The sequence below is a fragment of the Microtus ochrogaster genome, linkage group LG3 (assembly GCF_000317375.1).
Source record: "Microtus ochrogaster isolate Prairie Vole_2 linkage group LG3, MicOch1.0, whole genome shotgun sequence".
In the NCBI taxonomy this organism is placed as follows: domain Eukaryota; kingdom Metazoa; phylum Chordata; class Mammalia; order Rodentia; family Cricetidae; genus Microtus; species Microtus ochrogaster.
In genome coordinates, this window is record NC_022029.1 from 44,195,824 (window position 1) to 44,218,333 (window position 22,510).

General features: G+C 42.4%; 1 protein-coding gene across 1 annotated transcript in view; it reads left to right on the forward strand.

Annotated features, from left to right (window-relative positions):
- Chn2 (chimerin 2) overlaps positions 1 to 22,510 on the forward strand; it is a 279,816-nt gene that overhangs the window by 156,374 nt on the left and 100,932 nt on the right. The window contains exon 3 of the mRNA XM_013351372.2: positions 8,097 to 8,152. Coding sequence (XP_013206826.2) covers positions 8,097 to 8,152 — 56 coding nt within the window. The remainder of the gene's footprint in view (positions 1 to 8,096; positions 8,153 to 22,510) is intronic.

Sequence of the window (22,510 nt, forward strand, 5' to 3'; positions counted from 1 at the left end):
CTTTTCTCTCCCCATCTCCCCTTACCCCCATCCCACCCCACCCCCAAGATCCCAATTTTCTCCCCAGCGATTTTGTCTACTTCCCATAGCCAAGAGGGTAGTGTGATTATCTCGTGGAAATATCCTGTTCTTCTAGGCATTTTTACCTGTGTATTATTATGAAGATGATTTCCTCTTAAGCTGTACTGCTTAACTGAAGTAATGATTTTATACAATAATAGAGTTAGTTTAAATATAATTTTGGTGGTTAAGGGTTTTAAACAAACATAGTACAAGATTATGATAAAGATTAGTTTAGTGAGAAAATTAATGTAGATAAAGGCAGGATATAGTGTTGCTCCTGTCCCTAATAAAGCAGGGGCTGCAGAGGTTAGAAAAGAAGAGCAAGAACAGGTCACACAGCTAAGACTTAGGAGTTTCTCTTAAGTAGACTGTGGCTTGGGTTAATGATTAGGGAAAACAACTGAGTCCTGGAAGCCAAGCTAGTTCAAGTTCTTTTAATCTTAATGTTAAAAGATGTGTTCATAGGTTTCAGTGTGTGTCGCAGCTAAAACAAAACTTTAAATAATGACTTAAGGTTAGGCTAAGCTGTTTTTAATTAATAGTTTTGAGGTAGAAAATCTTGGGGAACAATCGAAGGCTTAGAAAGGCACAATTTCAGTAGTTGAGTGAGGGACTCAATGTCAGCAAACAAAAACAGTGACAGCCTGGCTATTGCTGGCTGATGTACCCTTCTTGCTAGCATGGGTTGGTGATGAAGGGTGATAATTAATTCCTTGTGCCCATTTCTGCCCTCAGCTCCCTGCTATAAAAAGGGTGTTGATGAATGGGTATACCCCCCGAGGATTGAAAGTAGAGCTGACTGTTTTTTATATATAAAAGTTTAGATTTGTGATTCTTTTAAGACTTTTTAAAAATAAGATTATCTTTTGAGATAAATCATAAAATGATTGGTTCTTTCTTTGTAATTGCAAACTGTAGCCTGCCAGTAAAAGAATTGGCCGAGAAAAATACCTAGCTTGCTTACACTTTATTAACCTTTAACAAGTCCCTTGTGCATGAATGTATGTGGCTTCTTGGGGATTTTTTTAATATGCTGGCTTTTTACTTGTATTCATTGCAATCATTCACTTAAAAAGTAGAATGTAACCACGCTGTAATTTTTATACTGATTGAAAGATTTTTGCTGGGGTATATGAGCTGTAAGAGAAAAATTAAGAGTGGGATCCATATGGATAGAGGTGGGTGGGGTGTATTTCCCTTTTATTTGCTGGCCCCAGAGAGTTAAGTTTGCCCCATTCTTCAGCCCCGGAAAAGTTTTGCTCCCTCAGATAGAGAAGTCAAATTGAGTGGTTAGTTCACCAATTCCATGGCTCCCCCACAATTCCTGAGCTGCAGAAGGCTGATCCTCACAGCAACACAGTATTGAGTGGGTATGGAAAGAGTGGACAGCCTTTAGTGGAAATGCCTTAAGTGTCTCTCCATGTAGGTATATGTTGGCTGTAGACTTGCTGAAAACTGTCTTTATTATATTGAAATGTGTTCCTTGTATTTCTAATCTCTCCAGGACTTTTTATCATGAAGCAATGTTGGGTTTTGTCCTTGGCTTTTTCTGCATCTAATCATACGATCTCATGGGTTTTTTGTTTTTTTGTTTTTTTTTTTTTTACCTTCCAGTCTGTTTTTTTACGGAGGGATACATTTAATCACTTTTTGTATGTTAAACCATCTCTATGTCTCTGGAATGAATCCTACGTGTCCTAGTTTGGCTTGTTACTGCTGTGATAAAATACCATGACCAAAAGCAGTTCTGGAAGAGGTTTTATTTGGCTTATGTTTCCACATCAATAGTCCATCACTGAATAAAATCAGGACAGGAACTCAAACAGGGTAGGAACATGGAGGCAGGAGCTAATGCAGAGGCCATAGAGAGGTGCTGCTTACTGGCTTGCTCTTCGTGGCTAACTCAGCCTGCTTTTTAAAGAACCCAGGACCACCAGCCCATGGGAGGCCTTACCCACAATGGACTGGTTTCCCACATCTATCACTAATTTTAAAAAAATGCTTTGCAGGCTTGTCTACAGCCCAGTCTTATGAAGGCGTTTTCTCAATTGGGGTTCCCTACTCTAAGCTGCTTTAAGTTGACATAAAATTAAGCAGCGCACTACTTAATCATGGTGGATCATCTTTTTATGTGTTTTTAGATTTGGTTTGAAAATATTTTATTGAGAATTGTTACATCTGTGTTAAAGGAAATTTGTCTGTAATTTTCTCTTTGTTGTATCTTTTTGTGGTTTGGGTATCCTAGTAATTGTGGTCTTTTAAGGAGTTACACGATGTTCCTTCTACTTCTACTTTATGGAATAATTGGAAGAGTACTGACTTTACTTCTTCTTTGAAAATCTGGTAAAATTTAATGCTAAATTTACCTGGATCTGAGCATTTGGTTGGGAGACTTTTAATTACTGCTTCTCTCTTAGTAAGGGGATATAGGTCTGTACATATTGCTTATCTTGTCTTGCTTTTTATTTAATTTTAGTAGGTAGCATATACCAAGAAACCCATTATATTTTTAAAGTATGTCCTTAGAATTCTCTATATGTCCTTACGTCCTTCTTTTTATCTCTAATTTTATTCATTTGGATCCTCTCACCATATTTTGGTTGATTTGGCTAAGTGTTTATCAATATTACTGATTTTCTTGAAGAACCAACTCTGTTTCATTGATTCTTTGTATTGTTTTTTTGTCTATTTGTTGGATTCTATTTAATTGATTTCAATTCTGAGTTTATTTCTTGCTGTCTACTCCTTTTTTGGTGTGATTTCTTCTTCTTTTTTGTTCTAGAACTTTCAGATATGCCATTAAGTTGAGATCTCTCCAACATGTTTATAAAGGCACTTAGTACAACGAGCTTGTGTTTTAGAACCACTTTCATTGTGTGCCATAAGTTTGGGTATGTTGTGTTTTCATTTTTATTCAGCAGGGAAGTTTTTCAGTTTTTTTTAAATATTTATTTATTTATTTATTATGGATATACTATTGTGTTTGAATATATATGTCTGTAGGCCAGAAGAGGACACCAGCCCTCATTACAGATGGTTGTGAGCCATCATGTAGTTGCTGGGAAGCAGGGAAATTTTTAAGTGTCTTCTTGATTTCTGTCCTAATGCAGGTTTCATTCAGCGGTGATTGTTCAGTTTCTGTGAGTTAGTTAGTTTTCTGTTGTTGTTGACCTCCATCTTGAATCTTCGGTGCTCTGACAAGGTGCAGAGCGCTCTTTCAGTTTTCTTGTGTCTGTTGAGACTCTCTTTGTGACAAGCATTGTGATCAGTTTTTAAGATAGCTTCATGAGGTGCTGAGAAGAAGGAATATTCTTTTGTGCCTGTATGAAATGTTCTGTGAATATCTGCTAGGTCTGTGTGATTAATGACAGCATTCAGCTACAGCATTTCCCTGTTCAGTTTTTGTCTGGATGACCTGTCTACTGGAATGAGTGGGGTACTGAAGTCTCCCACTATCGCTGTGTGAGGGTCATATGTTATTTTAGCCATAGAAGTCTTTCTTTTAAGAATTTGGGTGCTCTTGTATTTCACACATAATGTTTAGAATAGCAATGTCCTCTTGGCGAACTCTTTTTTTTCCTTTGATGAGTATGTAGTGTCCTTCCCTATCTCTTCTGACTAATTTTTGTGTGAGTCTGCATTGTCAGATATTAAAATGACTATGACGGCTTGCTTCTTATGCCCATTTGCTTGGAATGTCTTTTTCCGTCCTTTTACCCTAAGGTAATGTCTGTCTTCAATGGTAAAGCGTGTTTCTTAGATGCAGTGGCAAGATGGATTCTGTTTTTAAATCCAGTCTGTTAGTCAGTGACTTCTTAGTGAATTGAGACCATGGTTGTTGAGAGTTATGTTTGTGGATTACACTCTTTGTTGATTCCCTTTATCTCTGTGGGTTATTTTCCTCATCTTTTGATTTGATGGTCTAGGAATATTTATTCGTTTGTTTTCTGGCTGAAGTTTCCTTCTAGTGCCTTTTATAAAGCTGGATTTTTAGATAAATAGTGCTTCAGGTTGGCTTTATTGTGAAATGTTTTTCTATTGTGATTGAAATTTTTGTTGTATATGGTTGTCTGGCCTGCATCTGTAGTTTCTTAGAGTTTGTAGAACATCTGTCCAGGCCCTTTTGGCTTTTAGAGTCTTCACTAAGAATTGGGTGTTATTCTAGATGGGTCTGTCTTCATGTGTTACTTGATCTTTCCCGTGCAGCTTTTATATTCTTTCTTTGTTCTGTAATTTAGTGATTTGATGATTATGTATCATGAGGAATTTCTCTTCTGTATCAGCCTGTATGGTAGTCTGTGTTTCTTCTACTTGCATAGGTACCTCATTTTTTTAGGTTAGGGAAATATTCTTCTGTGATTTTCTGTGCCTTTGATATGTTTTTTAATCCTTCATTCATTCTTATTTGTGAATTTTCTCTTTTTATAGTGTCCCAGATTTTCTTGCTGTTTTGTGCCTGGGTTTTTTAGATGTATCATTGTCTTTGACAGAAGTAAGCATTTCTTTTCTCTGGTCTTCAATGCCTGAGATTCTCTCTTCCATGTCTTATAATCTCTCAATGAGGTATACCTCTGAAATTTTTGTTTGAGTCCCTAAATTTTCATCCTCAGTTTTATCTGTTTGGCTTTTGTTTAATGATTCTGTTTTCTACTTTCACATGTTGAGCTGTTTCCATCATTTTATTCTACTGTGTCTAGCTGTGGCTTGCCTGATAGGAAGAACTTTCTGAGTCCCAGCTAGCTGTGGCCACTGGGAGTCCCTAGTAGAATGTGTTTCTAGGCACTGGGGGCTAACATAAAGTAATGGAGCCAATCTAAGAAGGGGACACTGGCAGGGTCCACAGAAAGGATGAAAACTGGGTTTGCCATAAGGTTGCGGAAGTAGGCAGTGATTGGAGTCAGGGAGGAAGGACCGGCCCTTGCAAGTGGTCACTATATACTGTATTTTTTTTTTATCTTGCTTTTCTAACCGAATAGAACATCCATGTCAGGCCAGAGAGCTTCACGGTCCTCACTCAAGAAGCCAGGCCCGCAGGAAGGTGCACCAGAGTTCAGGCAGTGATTCCTCCCCCCCTGGTGTTAGAAGAGCTTGTATCTTGCCAACTCCACATTTGCTTTCTTGTTTCATACAAATATTTCTTTTTTCTGGATTTCTCACAAAGCCTGACAGACTTCTCACAGATGGATATGATTTGATTTGATTTATGGCCACAGCACCACAATAAATATTTGAGATAGAAGACAAAAGCACCGTAATCATTTTCCTTGTGTCAGGACTCAGGACACTCAGAAGAGAGACAGTTTTCTTCACAGCTCATTCCAGTTACTGTTGCTACAGTAACCTAGTGGGACAAGCCATGCAAAGGAAGAACCGGGCATTATGAGTGCACAGAATGGCTGGTGTCTTTAATGTGCTGTGAGAGAATCAGAAAATATGCTGCATATGGTTGCTATTTGAACTGAAGTCATGTTGATGAGGAACAGAGATTTGGAGATATACAAGGAAGATGGGCAAATAGCATAGAGGCAGGGCGCCCCATGTACAAAGGCCCTAAAGTTGAAGAGAACACTGTGTATCTGGAAAAAGAGGAAACCAACTTGGTTAAGCAAAGATTATGTTATGTGGTGAGGTGAGAGCGTGTGGTACATTGCACCTTGCTAGACACTCAGCTCTTGAACTCAAGCCCTTGGGGTCGATCAGCAGATCTCTGGGATATCGGGCCTATGGCCTGGTACTTCAGGAATGGTTCTGAGTAAAAATGGAGCCTTGTAACTGTAAATCACACATGAAGTGTTAGGTGGGGGCAGTGTCTGAGGGAGGGGGAAGATGAACGGGGCCTACAGAAGATCCCCCTCGGTACCTCCTGTGGTATGAGTAAGTAGAGGAAGACGAGGGAACACTAGACCTGAACTACAAACCCAAATAGGAGGAAAGATGAGGGGGGTGGCACCTAAGAATTCAAGAAAAAGGAGTACAGATTTAGTAGTCCACAGACTGGCAGTGGTGTGTACCCACGGCTCATCATCCCTCCGGCACCCCCACCTTCCCTTACACTGCTTTGTCAGGACCCGCGGGCTTTTCCTTCAGATGGGAGTCAGTTGTTTGAGGCCATCTTTTTAGCTGTCTTCCGTGGAGTCTTTCTAAGCCCAGAAGTGATGCTGAGCTCTGCTGTCTTTCCACACATGGGTGAGGTTTTTCCTTGGGTGGATCATGCATGTGAGCAGCTCACACTTGAAAACATAGCAGATTCCAACACGGGGGAAGGGGTGCCTGGTTTGCTCTATGCTGGTACTGTGGAATCCACACTTAATTGGGTAAGGAAACATCCATTTTGGACTGAAGTCACTAGGGAGCAGTTGTAATTATAGATGACTTCCCATAGTTTTCATGCCTGTATTTGTACGCTGGCTGCCTCTCCTTTAAGATTCTTCTGTTTTATTTTTAGGACCCAGATTAAATCAGAAGTCTGTACTTATATTACTGTGTTTTCTTAAAATACCTTATAGAATTTAAATTTTACCTTTTTATAGACTTACTCTGTTTAAAATTAGTTTTTCCTTTTCAATATTCTGCATATAAGATGAACTTGGCTAGTTTCCAACCTCTATTTTCATGGCACTAGAGCCTGAAGGAATTGGCACAGGGTAGCCATTCCCTTAAAGAGAATAGTCAGGGTTCAGTTTCAGCTCAGAGGTAGAGCACTTGCCTAGATAAATAGGAGGCCCTGGGTTTAATACCAGCACTTAAGAAAGGAAGGAAAGAAAAAACAAAAGGAGGGATTAAAAGAGGAAGGAAGGGATGGATAGGGTAATTCAGATTAGTCCAACAGAAGAAAATTCCCTCCTTGTCAGCTGAACAATCTGAAAAACCCTAGATAATTGTCTGGCGAGCTGTGTTGTATGCAGTCATACATGTTTCATGCATGCCTGTGTTTTAGTTCTCACTCGTGCTGTAATGAAAAATACCATGAACAAAGGCAACTTGAGGAAGAGAGGCCTTGTTTACGTTCCTTGTCCTTATCTCAGTCAATTATGAAAGAAACTCAGGTCCAGAAGCTGGAGGCAGGAACGGAAACAAAACCCATGACGAAGTACTGCTTACTGACTTGCTCTCCATGGCTTGCTCAGACTGTTTTCTTCTATACCCCAGGACCACCAGTCCAAGGGTGCACTACCCATAGTGGGCCAGGTCTCCCATATCTGTCATTAATCAAGAAAATATCCCCACAGACTTGCTTCTAAGTCAGTCTTATGGTGGCATTTTCTCAATTAATATTCCTCCCTCCAAATGACTCTGGTTTGTGAGGTGACAAAAAATTAGCTGGGATACATCCCTGTCTCTTAAGTAGGTTCAGATAATTATTCCTTAGATGTGAGAGCACCCAGGAAAGAGAAATGGCAACACATGTGAAGTGGTCAGTTGAATGAGAATCCATGGTGAGAGAGATCTAGAAAGAGAGATGGATACAGAGAGACTTGGTATTTCCTTCACTCACAGAATCCAGTGTCTTTGTACATAACTGAAGTATTTCGGAAAATGACAGTCCCTGGATGCCAGCTCTTCCCTGGCTATGTCAGAAACCATCAGCATTTAAATTCATGGAGCTTGTTATATCATCTTACACTCAGGTACTCACGAGCAGAATTTCATCTCTAAAATAATCAAAAGCATTTTACCTGCATCTAGTCTTCCAAAAAAGCCATAGAATGAACAACGCTAGCAACAATTATTAAGCTAAATTGGCTTTATAAGAGCAAAAAAAAAATCAATTTTGCCGGTTTGCATTCAGTGACTAATTTCCATATAAATGAGCTGACTCTGACTTCGCCTGGTCTGCAGAATGTGTCTATACCCTGGGTTAGTTTGTTTCTTTTTTTTTTTTAATTGTTTTTTTGGTTGTTGTTGGTGGTGGTGATTTTTATCTATATTGTCCTGAAGATGAACCTCACTGAGAATATGTGAAGCTGTATTGCTTATGCAATGTGGTTTCCTAATTATAATCATCTTTTTTTTTTTTGTTTTGTTTTTGGCAGTGTATCAGCTGCAGCAAGAGGCACCTCGTCCCAAGAGGATCATTTGTCCCCGGGAGGTCGGTACTCAGCTCTTCTCGGTACACCTTGTTAAGTGTGATGAATTGGCAGCACGGGGCCAGTGATGCTGGAGGGACTTCAGGTTTCCTGGGGGGTGATTTCTATTAACGTTTGGCACGGTGTCACCAAATTGAATATCTTCATAACTCTATCTTGAAATTACATGTTATCTCAAACCTGGTTTTACAAACTGAGAATCGAATGACTCACATTTTTAACAAATGCAGAGACAAACTAAACTCTTTGTAAATGCCATAAGATATATGATTGTTTTGTCTTACAGTTGTTCTGCTTCTTTTAGTGACAATTTATTAGTATATATTAATTAAATGCAATTACGAGTGTCAGTGTGGCATTTTATATATTTATATAGTGTAGTCACTGCCATACACCTCTTGTCCCCATCCCTCTGATCTCCTTCTTCCCAACAAGCCCCATCGCCCACCCTGTGTGTGTGTGTGGGGGGGGGGTGTCCGGTTAGTTTCATTAGGAATGGTTGCAGGAGCATGGGCACCATACAGAAAGCTATACACTGCTAAAGAGGATGGCTCTAGCTCTTCTAGCGACCAATGAATCCCCAAAGAGGGGCGGGACCTCATGAACACCTTCTCCCTGGGTGACAGAGATTGACAGGCCTGCTCTGTGTGGAGCCTGAGGTCTTGTGCAGGCTTCACAGATGCTTCAAGGCCAAGGATCTCCGCAGTCATATCACACTCAGGAAATGAACACTCCATTCCTTGTTCCTGCTCTTACGTTCTTCCCACCTTCTCTTCAGCGATGCTATCTGAGCTGTGATGTTTTGTTTGTGTTGTGGCATTCAACAATCATTTAAGTTTTGCAGTCTGACCTGTTGGGAGCCGCTGCAGTTAATGGTCTTCACACTTTCAAAAACAAAACAAGCAAACAAACAAAAACAGCTCTCTAAGCAAAGATGACAACAGTGGCAATCCTTGGGTATACACAGTTGTTTAGAAGGCAATTTGATGGTTAGTTATATCATGTCCATTGAGCAAAGCAAAAGCTGTGGCTTATCCTCTAGGACTTTTGACCTCTCCATCTGTGACATGTGACCAGGTGTAAAAGGTCATGTTTTGGCTTTTTTAACATGTTCAGTTATGAAATGTTTCCAGAAAACACATTACAAAACTGATAAATACATTTCCGGTATCCTAGTTAGAAAATTATTGTGGTTTTATCAAATTTACCTGAAAATTTTTAAATAATAAAGCTATTTGTGGAACCTGAAATTTTTTAAATAATAAAGCTATTTGTGGAAAGTAACTATGTTTCAATCCTGAAAATAGCTTTCAGAATATACTCACTCATAAAAATGCCACCAAGCTCACAGAGGTTTCCACTGCCCTCTTTTGTTCATCACTCGGGATACCAACAAGATGAAGGTTCTGTGTATCACCGTGAGCCTGTGGCTTACTGCATAAAGTTCAGGCTTCTGTCTCCAGCAGGGCTACATGGCTTCTCTCTGACTCAGCCTTCTTTCTCCCAGCATTCAGTTTAATTTTCCTCGCCTCACTAAGTTCTGCCCTGCTTTGCAATAGGCTCAAAGCAGTTTCTATATTAACTAATGGTATTCATAGCATAAAGAGGGGAATCCCACATCACCTCCCCTTTTCTGTTTAAATAAAAAGGAAGGTTTTAACATTAACATAGTAAAATTACATAACAAAAGAGGTATTAAGCAAAAATTATAGTTACAATGTTTGTATCTACTTTTATCATAACTAAGGAAAACAATAATTATAACTATCTATTCTTCAGCTCCATCAAAGACTCCAGAAGATATAGTGTTACCTAAATAAACAGGAAGTACATTGTAAGCAATTTCCAAAACTCTAGAATTGATAGAGACATCTCACTGCCTGAACAGTCACCCAAAGAGGACACAGAAATGAGAAAATGCCTGGCCCTTTCTGACCAGCCAGCCAACCTAGGCTACTTGGCAATTTTCAGACTATTGAGAGACCTTCTCTCAAAGAAAGGTAGATGGATCTTGCATAACAGCACTACAGTTGCCCTCAGGACCACAAATACATATCTACATATGCGCATACATGCATGTACCAATATACAGGAACACACATGAATACATACAATCAAATGAAATCAAAATTTAGAATGCAACTAAGAATTTAAATATAATTAAGAACTACACTGGAGGCAGTAACAAAGGCTCACTAGCAAAGTTGAGCACCACCAACACCAGTGCTTCTAATAGTGAATGTTTGGCCAGGTGATGGTGGCTCATGCCTTTAATCCCAGCACCCGGGAAGCAGAGGCAGATAGATCTCTGTGAGCTTGAGGCCAGCCTGGTCTACAGAGCAAGTTTCAGGACAGGCTCCAAAGCCACATAAAGAAACCTTGCCTTGAACCCCCCCCCAAAAAAAAGACGGTGAGGGTCATTGTTCAGTGTCCAAAGATGTATATGGAACACTTAGTCCAGGTGTGTGAACTATGGCACAGAACGTGGGCTTCTGTAAGTTTGAATATCTTAATAAATGAGAGCAAAATGATAACATAAGTGTGTGAATGTGTGTGTTTAAGGCTTTAACTCAGAGAGAGAGAGAACCTTGTATCTCAAAATCCTGGCCACCATGACAGCTTTCCGTTCTCATGTCACAGAAACTCTTTCTGGATTTCAGGTGATATTCTTCAGACATCCAGGATGTTGAGGATCTGCCATGCAGTCCTCACCCCCAGCTGCATCCAAGGATACAGTATGGTGTGGTTTTAAGGCTTCCCTGCATTTTAAACCATGCTTTTCCTCTCTCCACCTTGATTAATGTGTCTCAAGTAGATGATTGTTAGTTGGTGTTTGATCTACAGGTAGCTGATCCTTAGAAGTTCCATATCCCATGGCACATGTGTGGAGTGAGTATCCATCAGTTCTATTTCCCCAGCAGGCTGCCTGTGACCAGCCTGTAAGGCAGGTGTCAGGTATATGGGTGGACTTTTCTGGGGGAACAGGTGCAGTTCTTAATGGTAACAGTAGGCCCAACATTGGTTGTCCTCCAGTGTTATGTTAACTGTGAGTGTTTTCTGTCTAAATTCTGGGCCTCCCAGGACCTGGGCTCTTGGGATTGGAGGCCAAACTTCCTTTCTGACGCTCCTAATAAAGACACTGTTTAGTTAAACATCACTTTGCCTTGTGATGCACCTGCCTTCTTGGGGGAACCTGCCTACTGAAGACAGAATGTCTTCTCAATGGACTGTATGGGCAGAGAGTGAAGCTCTTGTAGCATGTGCACTAACTTGTAAGGTTTTTGTTTGAACAAGGAGTACTGGCTTCTGATGTACATGTTTTTCTGGTTCAACTCTCAACACAGCTCTGCTCCCTGCTTTTTCATCTTCAGCCCATCTCCTCCCACTCCTCTACCCTGGTCCCTCACTGCCTGGCTCTACATCCTTATAGCCTTGTTCTCTCTCTCATTGTTTACATCATCCCAGGCTCTGCATCTCTCAGGATAGGAGCCTCGGCTTCCCTGGATCAATACACACATGCGTGAATGCAAAATGAAGTCCAGAGTGACAGAGATAGGAGACACTGTGACTCCAGGATAAATTTCAGGTCAGCCTGACTTGTGAATCAATTGCTAGCCACAGTACCATTTCCTGACAGGTTTTTCTGAGCTGCTAGGTGTAAGGAGAGCAGGCTGACTCCATAGACAAGATCTGAAGAGCTAGCCAAGCCAGGAATGGGGAAGCTCAGCTGCAGAGGCAGCGTGGACTTCTCCTGACTTCTTGCTCTGCCAATCACTTGCCATCTGTCTTACTCTTCTGGAGTGATAGAAGCCAAACCCAAGGTTAGAGATCTGCTTTGCTACAAATGTGACAAGCATCTAGTGTGGTGTCTGACACACAACAGGTACTCGGGTAATGAGCAAGAGCCAAAGCAGGTTCACCGTGGAGAAAAGGCTTCGAGACTGTCGCTGGGGACAGCCAGGATGATGACAATAGTCGCCGAATGTGAGAGCAAAGTGGCAGTTGTAAGGAACAGAGCAAGATGCCCAGGATGAAGAGACAGAAGGTGCCAGCAGCTGAACAACGGTGCCAATTATGCCAGTCAGAGTCAGCCATGGAAATAATGGTCCATTGCTTTCTCAAGATTCATCATTGTAAATTAATACTTACCCAGCCACCACAGCACCTGGCATTCTATAGGAATTTTTCAGAATACTCCTTGCCAAGAGACTCAAAACATTGTCTAGGAAACAAAAGTCTTGCTTGCCCTTTCTCTGAGTTATCAATCCATCACTTCATAAGAATTTATTAATGGCCAAGTATATGCTTGAGTAGTCCGGCAGCAAATGTGCAGAAAAATTTCTCCAAAATTTGTTTCTTTGACTGAGACCTCTCCCTGGGACTTCCGAGACCTCTACCCATCTGTCTGCTTGGCTTCTGAGGGTGCATTGTGCCCAGGTCATTAAAAGTCTCACTTTCAGAAGAGATTGGGCTATCTTCCCTCAGTAAGAGAGCTCCAGAAATCCTGGCTTCCCCCTCCCCGCCGCTTTCTCCTCCATTCTAGGGAGGTGTCAGCTTTACTTCCAGATAGCTTTCCAATGGGTTCCAGGATCTCTGCCTGTCTGGATCTCAGATTCAGTGTCTCCTAGGACCAGGGCACCCATGATCCCCATGAGAATAAGCACCTGCCAGCTGTCAGATAGTCTCTGCTCAATCACCCTATTTGTTCTGTCTCTAGTACAGTGAGCCCTTCTCCTCTACAAAGGATACATTTGGAGACACCTGGTAGATACCCAAAGAGTGATGAGTGCTAATCTTGACGTATAATCTACTTACCTACAATAAAGTTTAACTTATAAGTTGGACATAGTAAATGATTAACAACTTGTAATAAAATAGAGCAATTTTAGCAATATATTGTAATACAATACAATATTGTAATAAAAGCTACTTTAAACTTCTGAATTGTTTGTTTCTGAAGTTCTCCACTTAACATTTTCAGACCATGGTTGACTGAAGCCCATAAAAAAAAGGAAAAAAAAGACAGATAAGAGGGGAATAACCTGTTTGATATGCCTTCTAAAATGCTTTCTTAACATACATAATTATCACTTGTGGGTCTCTCTCAAGGAGAACAGAGGGATACTCCAGAGACTCCCAGCATTTCTGCCCATCCCTGGCATGGAGTGCAGCCACGCAGCAGTGGGTAGTCAGTAACACACAGCAAAGTCATGCGAAGGGGGCAGGTATGGGTAACATAAGGAATTCCAAATCCTCAGAGGATTGCTAAGCGCGTATCAGGTTTGCCCAGTGCTGTTACCAGGGCGTTGAGTTAGACTTTTGGCAATTAAGGTGCTTACTTAAACCCAGTCTGATAACGTTTCCTGGAATGGCCCAGGTTTCTTTCTGGCCTTATCCAAAAGGCCAAAATGTCAAGACTTTCTGCATGTCTAATTTAAAGTCAGATTCCACTGGCGTTGCGTAAGGACACACCACAGAAGCAGATATGCTTTCGTGACATAAATGACTCGGTCTCCTCTGTCCACTTTGACACTGTCTAGAGAATAGAGGATTACAAAAGGCAATCCCAAAATGGAAACAAAGCGACGGCCTGTCATTTCAGCTCTCCATTCTTTTTTTTATTTTTTTATTTTTTTAATTTATTTATTTATTAAAGATTTCCGTCTCTTCCCCGCCACCGCCTCCCATTTCCCTCCCCCTCCCCCGATCAAGTCCCCCTCCCTCCTCAGCCCGAAGAGCAATCAGGGTTCCCTGACCTGTGGGAAGTCAAGGACCACCCACCTCCATCCAGGACTAGCAAGTTGAGCATCCAAACTGCCTAGGCTCCCACAAAGCCAGCACGTGCAGTAGGATCAGAAACCCATTGCCATTGTTCTTGAGTTCTCAGTAGTCCTCATTGTCCGCTATGTTCAGAGAGACCGGTTTTATCCCAGGCTTCTTCAGCTCTCCATTCTATACAGCTGATTTCCTGCTCCCTCACCGGACAAGAATCTACTTGGGAAAACTCTTCTTTCAGTGCAATGTCAGTTATGGCGCTGAGGCTTGCTGCGCTCGTGACCAGGACCAGCCTTTCTTCTGACTGTCCGAGGTTGCAGGGGACACAGGAGACATCAGCCCTTCTTGCTTGGCAGTCACCCCTCACTGCCCTGTTTCACCTGCCGAGGATCACTTAATTTTCCCTCCCCTCTTCGGGTGCATTACCTCTGCCTTCTGGAGTTTCTGAATAGCCTGTTTCTTCCTTTCACGTTTATGTGTAAAACTGTCCCTTGAGGCCCACAGAAATATTCTTCTTCATCCTGCATTTTAAGGTTTTAGTAGTCATCCCTCGGCTTCTCAGTCTTCGGCTATAGGCCTTGGTCCCTGGACAAGCAAGTGCCTGTGAGCAAGTCGTACTGATTGGCCAAATGTTTCCCAATGAACTCAGTCCATTTGCTCTCACAGATTTCAGCAACTCCAAGTGATTTTCCATTATCCCATCATTCTCCTGCTTTCCATGTTAATCATTGAAAATAAATGTTTTAAAACGAAGTGCATTCTGGGAGGCTGCATCACTCTCTAGATGCAAGATACCCAGAGCTGGGGCAGCTCCTAAGTCCTGTGATTGATTCGACAAGCCAGGAACAAAAATCAATCCCGTTGCTCTTTAATTGGCTTTATGTGCAGTGATCAGAAGGCAATTGCTTCCCTGGTAGAAGAAGCATTTCCATTGCTTTCATCCGGGCTCTCTGTGCTGATCTCTTTCTTCCCTCTTACTATGGACACAACCAACAATAAAGTGTTTTTCCCATCAGTTTCCCTCCTCATCGTTCATCTTGCTCACTATCACAATCAGCCTTCTCTCTTCACGCTATTTTGTCCTTAGTCAGACTTGCTTTGGTCTTAGACTGACTATAATCCAGCGGAAGAATTGACATATAAATTCCCTTTTTATAAATATTTTATTTATTTATTTATTTTTATTTATTATGTATACAATATTCTTTCTGCGTGTATGCCTGAAGGCCAGAAGAGGGCACCAGACCTCATTACAGATGGTTGTGAGCCTCCATGTGGTTGCTGGGAATTGAACTCAGGACCTTTGGAAGAGCAGGCAATGCTCTTAACCACTGAGCCATCTCTCTAGCCCCCTTTTTCTTAAAGATAAAGATTTTAACATGTGTTCCCCTTTCTTTTTCCTTTCCTTGGCTTTCATTAGATTAGATGAGAATGACTTGAACAGCCAATTTCTGTTCTTCATCCTCAGGCCACCTCCTCCTGAGTCATGAAATTACAGGCATGTGCCACCATGCTCCATTTGTGCCCTGTTGGGTGTCAAATCCATGCATGCTAAAAAAGAAGTCAAACCATTGACCAGACATGGCTCTATAAGCCTTTAAATCCCAGCACTTGAGAGGCAGAGGCAGGCAGGTTCCCATAGTTCCAAGCCAGGGGTTACATAACGAGACCCTGCCACAAGAAAGAATATTCACTAAGCTATGTCCATAGCCCTTTGTGCTTATTTTTAAACAAAAAGTTCTTAATAAAAAATAACTTGATCTCTGCTAATGCATATCCCTCCCTCCCCTCCAAACAAGAGGAATTCACTCTCTTCAGAATACTTTGAACATCTTCTGTTAGTACAGACCTCGGGTGCCTCTAGGAGGGGCACAGCCATTCTGAGGTGAACTCACAAGGGGAAAGAGGCCTCAGTTCTAGAGGCTTGCTGTACAGTTCTGAAACTCAGGGAACACAGAGGCCGGAGGAGGGAGCAGAGCAGCAATGCATCCACACTTAAGTGGAACCTGGGCCGTGGAAAACGAAGGGACAGCCACGCAGCACCTGCTGGAGGCAAATTTTCTTGTAGATTCTCTAACCTCACACAGTTTCTGTTTCTTACAATCTAACTGGGACATATGTAAATGCTCTTACACAATCACACTAGCATGGTGCAGCTCACTCTCCCAGACAATGAAAGACAACTGAGCTACCATAGGTCATGGCATGTATCTGCCGTCCTCCCCTAGCCTGGGGCAGCATGACCCATTCCCATCACCTTCACAGTGAGGCAAGGCAGAGGTGACACACTGAGAAACAGCACAGAATCTCTGCTCTTTGGAAACATAACTTCAGGCTGCCGCTATGGTTTGAAAGTCCCCTCCTACAGTGCTGATAACCAGGGCTCTTGAGCAGAAACTGGGTCATAGGGCACTGCCCTGGTGAATGGATTAATGCCTTTATGAAAGTAGTAGTTAGTTAACCACATATGTGGATAAATTATGTAAACGGAAATCCAATGTGCCTTACCCCCAACACATGCGCGCGCGCGCGCACACACACACACACACACACACGCACGCACGCACGCACAGAGCAGCTCTTTAACCTGTGATGTAGCTTGGAGATGGGAGGGGCCTGTGGGAAGAGGCAAGATCAGTAAGAACACATAACCTCTGGGGTTTCAAATACATGGTTCCAGACTTTCGCTCCTTTAGTTAAACTAACAGAAATCGTGCTGACTAAGGCAGGTTGCACTTTTGCCCCTGATGGGCCTTGTCTTTTAGGGGAATGTAGTCTAGCTAACCAAGCGTCTTCATGTTTGAAAACAAATTTCAAATCTTGACTCTATTTTCCATCAGAAAAGTGTGGATAGTGAAATTTTAATCAGTCCATCTTTAATGTGATGACGCTAAATATCACCTGACTGTTGGGTTATAGTCAGTCTTCTGCTGCTGTGGGAGGTACTTCCTGTGCCCTGAGTCCTAACCCAATAGCTTCTTCCATCCAGTCCCCTGTGACACTCCCATGGGGACAGACAGCTCAGGAGAGGTGAGACCACATTCCTACCAGACAGTCTGAATCCAGGACAGTGCCTCTCAAAGTGTGCTTCTGAGCCAGGTGAGGGTGTCACCTGGGGACCTACCGGAAATGCATATTGCCTGATCCAGCCTGGACCTACTGAATCAGAAGCAGGAGATGGAGGGCAGCCACCCATCCCATCTATGGCACATCCTCCATATGTCCTAAGGACCCAGCAATCAAGACTATTTCGCCTCCTGATACTGGTGGACCATCTCCATACTTGGTTTCTCATGGATCTCAAAGTATACATCCAGACACCCCATGGCCCTCTTTGTTTCTTCCCCGTGTCCTTCCTCCTTTGTGTTGTTTCTGCCCTTTGCAAGTGTCTTGCCTTTTTTATTTGCTAAGTCTAGCTTTCTCAAACTGTCTCATGTTTGAGGGACCAACTGCAAATCCTTGTTTGGATACGGTCTGTGGCCACTGTCTAACTCAGCCCTCCACCTGTTCTGGCTTTCCACCACAGATACTCGTTTGTATTAAAATTAACAGAATTAGTCAAGTTCACGTCTAATGCTTCATACTCTTATTTATTCATATTTTAGGTATTCTGTTAGGAACCCCACCTCTTTCGGGATAGTTCACATATTTTCTTTATCAGTGACTGTGCATAAAATATCTCTGCTCGATTTTTTTCTGCTTTAAGAAAACCTTTGCCTTAATAAAAATAATAAATTCCTTTTGGTGGTACCAGGAATACCGTGACGAGCATTTCCATTCCCCAAGATCCTAATTCCTTCATTTAGTGCTTCATGAGCAGCTCCTCATCTGGGGTTTGCATGGTTGTTTTGCTAATAAAATCCAGTCCATAAATGATGCCCTCACACTTGTACCCTTGCCTTAGCTCCCGTTTCTCTGTTGTTTCCAGAATAATGTCACCTGAGCTGTAGGTAAACCCTTACCTCTGCCTGTGCCTTTTCACAATCTCAGTCTTGCTGGACATCAGATCTAAATGAGCCCTATCCAGGTCTTGCTGGGGAAAACAGCAAGTTTCACTTTAGAGATGGTGTCTCTTCCTTCTGTCTTATTTACGTGGCCACTGTCATCTTCCTATCTCCTGTGGAAGGAAATTAAATAGCCCAGGAAAAACCTCACATATTGGTTGGCATCCAGCACCTTGTACCCTGTTGTGTAATTACACATCGATTGTGTGATGAATTGTTCCAGGGTCTCCCTGGCTATTTCTACCGTGCACTTAATTATGCTCTCTGGGCATCCTTTGGCTCAGTTGTGGTTCTCGAGGTTCCATGGGTTCTCAAGAACAGGCTGAACACTGTCTTGAGTACTCCCCCATCTAAGGATACATAAAAGGCTCATGTGTGTGTTCTGTCATCTCTGTTGCTCACATATGTAAACCAGGCTCTTTCTGTCTTAGTACATAGCGATTTAAGTTGATGCAGGATATCTTTTTTAAAAATTGAAGATGTCTTCCACTCAATGCAGCAAGGAAGGATGGACAGTTTTGTGTTTTGTACTAAGTGTAAGGTTTTTGATAATGGGACACCCGCCTTTGCTAGCCTAGCTGAGGGATTGGCACACAAAACCCACTGTATTAAGTTTCATCAGAATATAACAATGTCTGGTCATTTCTGAATGAACCAAGTCATTGAGACAGAAACTATCCAGTTCTCAAAGCCTAAACTCTTTACAGTCCAACCCTTGCCAAGAGAACTTTGCTGACCACTAATGGTACAGCAACATTAACTTTGAAGAGTAAGTCGATACACACAAAGCAGTTAGATTAGAGGCAGGCCCGGCAGCTGTGCCCAAAACGTCCTGGCATTCATCTTGCCCATTCCCAAACACTGAAGACAGGAGGAAACTTCAGCCTGTAGCTGAACGACTTTGCCCCCAGCCTGCCCTTCATGCTTAATGGATGCACGTTGTCAGAAAGGCCAAGACAGCAGCAAAAAGCAGGCATTTGGTCCCCTTCTCTGTCGCCTGCCAATGGCAGCCTGTTTGCAAAAGTGACCAGTGCTGCTTAGTGGAGGCTGCAAGGCTAGGTGGAGTTGGCGTTTGTAACACTTCCTGGACATGCAGACTGTACTGGCTTTAGTTTCAGTTTTAGTTATTGGTGTCACCTCCTATCAAAAGTCCAGTAGCCATTGAAGCTGAGTTATGATTTGTGTTTTAATGATGGAAACACGAAGTTCTCCACTCTGAAACCCATGGTTTTAAATGTCGGACCGATGGGCGATCCAGGATGAACAAATAGCTATGCTTCGAAATGCTATGGAGTGCCGGTGAAGTGTGCACGTGTCTGCTGTGAATACCTTTGAACCTTATATGTATCCAACCAACTCTATGAAGATTCTCACACAAAAGCATCAAGAAAGCCGAGACTATTTTTACAGGCAGAGAAGGCTCAAAAGCAAAGCTTCTCTGGGGTGCTAAACCCTGATGGATGGGAGACAGGCTCAGTGTCAAGAGGTGCTGACAGTATCCAGGCCATGTGGAATTCAGAATGATCAGAAGGAAGGACAAGCATGAGTAAAGAGCTTTCACTATTTTATTTGTAACTGTGCTGGGGAGTTTTGGGGGGATACCTACTTTAGAAGCAGTGTATTGAACTTTTTTCTCTTGAAATAACAAAATAAGCTTCTGGATTTTAGAGAATCATTGTGATGTAGAGAAATGAGTGCCAGAGGCTGAAATCAGGTTTGGGCTTCACTGTTGGCTCTGTTGAGCTTTTAGAGCAAAATGGTACCCACCCTGAGCTGCAGCTTCCAGCTCTCTGAGAAAGATGCAAAGGCACACCGCCCACAGCCTGGTGGAAGAACATCTCTAAAGGCACGCTGGGGGCAGGAAAAACCCTCACAGGAACATGAATTCTTAGAGAGCGCATTATCCCCAATGGCAAGACATGATCTTGGCAGGGTATACAGAGGGGAAGAGACAGAGACAGCCAGAAACAGAAGTAGACACACCGAGAGAAACAGGCAGATAAAGAGACAGAGCTGCTTTAATATATAAATCACAAATGTGCATACAGAACATAACAGATACACAGTGAGTTTATCTTCAGAATTAACATTTTCATTGGGCAGGGGTTGCAGGGGCTTGTCTAAATTCCCTTCAGGATAGACTATATATGCAAAAGAGATTAACACTTACTGAATAAATCCTTTCTTCTGCATCCTAAGCTCCATGTGTCTCCTTTCTCTCTCTTTGCACACGCGCTAAGCTTTGAAGGAAAGAATTCTCTAAGAGGAAAGAAGGCTTAAGCAAGTGTGTTCACTGACCTGCCCCCTAGCTCCCCCAAAGTCAGCTGCAGCATCTATTCCATAGTTCAAGCTCCTTGGGTTTAGGAGGAATGCGGAGAATTTAAAGTAGTGAAGAGGAATGAGGGAGAGGAGCTAAGAACAGGAGTGGAGCCCTTTTTAGAAGGCTAAAGAGAACAAGGGTTATTTAGTTTGAGGAAGGACATGCAACCAAGGGGCCAAGATCGCTTTTAATGACCAATCCTCTTCTCTGGAAAGGAGTCTGGGTTCTCGTCTGCACTGGAGACTCAAGCAAGGCAAGAAGCATGATCAGAAGCAAAAAGATGCAGGGTCAGATGTATTAAGATGGACTTTCTATCCATGAGTCAATCTGGATTTTTAATTTATTTTACTCTTTACAAAGTTTATCTTAAAACATGACACTGCTTGTAGGAAATATCAGGAGGATGGAAATGCTGCCAGGGTAACTCCATTTAAAGTTACACACACACACACACACACACACACAGAGTCTATTTTTAAGTAAGCTTATAAAATTATATTTCCCTATAAATTTTTCAAACGTTCTGAGTGTTATTTATCTTTCCTTAGCTCTCACCCTGTGTTAAACCCCTCCCCTGTTAGCCTGTCTATTTCCTCCCTTTCATAGCTCCTGTGCCCTAGGATCTGCTTCCCTAGAGTCCCCCACCGCCACCCTGCCACCACAACCCGTGCTCCTTTCCCACTTTCTTGGCTTCTGCAGTCATTTCAGGTTAGATGTTCAAAGCTGAACATTCAGAGCTAGGAGCCACAGTTAGAAAAGAGCAAAACTTTTGTCTTTGGGCACCAAGTACAGTGTTTGCAAGGGTGTAGAGGAGATGCTACTTTTCAATTGAGAGATCCAAGAAGAACCAACTAAGTCATGTGGGTTTCCCTCCAGCAATGAGGGACCTGTGAAGAGTTTGTAGCAACATTCAGCAACATGATGAGGCTTGTCTTTTCTGACTCACTATAAAACATAGATCTGGGGACAAAGAAAGTTCAGGCAGGATCAGTGAAAATACTATTTTGATGGACCAGGAGAACAGATTCATGATGGCGGACAAAGAGAGAAAGAGACAATTGTAACAGCAACTAAGAGGAATGCAACACAGGACGGGAGAGGGTGCACTCCATATGACAGTGCCCAGGAGCCTTGAGGAAGGTCATTCAGAGATACTGAAACACCAGGCGTAGCCAACAGACTCTCTATACCGTCTCTTTTAAGGGGCTAGAATGGACAGTACTGGAGAGTTTATCACTGTGAGGGTCAGTCCAATGATACCAGTAGAATCAGTGTTTCTGTTGTTCCATTTTCTTTTGTGCGTTGGAAATTGCCCTTCCTCTCCATGTAGATTATCAGCGTCTACTGGATCCTGGTCTATATGTCATCCTCATTCCTTTTCATGAACTTCAAGTCACATAGCCTTGCAAGCCTTCCTCTGCTCATGTGGGAAAATGGGAATGTTAGCCCCCACCTGGCCTGCTTGTTAGGCATCTGTGCTAAAGGAACCTGGACAGTATGTCTCCTCCTCTACCTATCCCAGCCCAGCCTTTAGGGATGCTCTGCGTCAGGGGTATAGGCCTGAAAAGAAGATTAGAAGCAGAAGCCCAGGCCCAAAGTGCAAGGGAGAATACAGTTTACAGGTGTGCCTGCATGTGATTGCAGTTCAAAGGTATACAGAAGAAATCTGGGCATCACGTCTCCCCCCATTATGATTCGTGTTCTATGACTGCTTATCTAATGAGTTCTAGAAAATTCTCACTTCACCGAAGTCCATCATAGAGAAATAACTAGACAATGCTTCAGCCTCTTGTCCCAGGGTGTCTTTTGGGCTTGGGTGCTGCCTGGTGGAGGCTGTTCCAGCCCACCATCTAGGGCAGAGTTGCAGCGGAGTCCCACAGCAGCAGGTAGCTTCTGCGGCCGCAGGTCACATACGTGCGTCATATAACTGGTTATCTGCTCCACCCTTAGTTATTCAGATTTTTCCTCTAGTTTTTGTTTGTTTGTGGCTTATGCTTTGCATCATTTATATTCCTTCCCGTCAGGGAGTAGGTTCCCTTACTAATCTTCTTAGCATTTTAGTCTGATCTATTTCTTGTTCATCTGTGGTGCTTTGATTTGTTGGTGGCATTTCATAAGTATTGTCTTATCCTTAATCATACTTTTATAAATGACCAGTCTTATAAAAAATAAATATTTTTCTATAGCTTTTCTTTAACTCCATTCTGTGTGATCCGTTCGAAGTAGTTGCTCAGTTGAATTTTAGTTTGGTAGTCACTTTG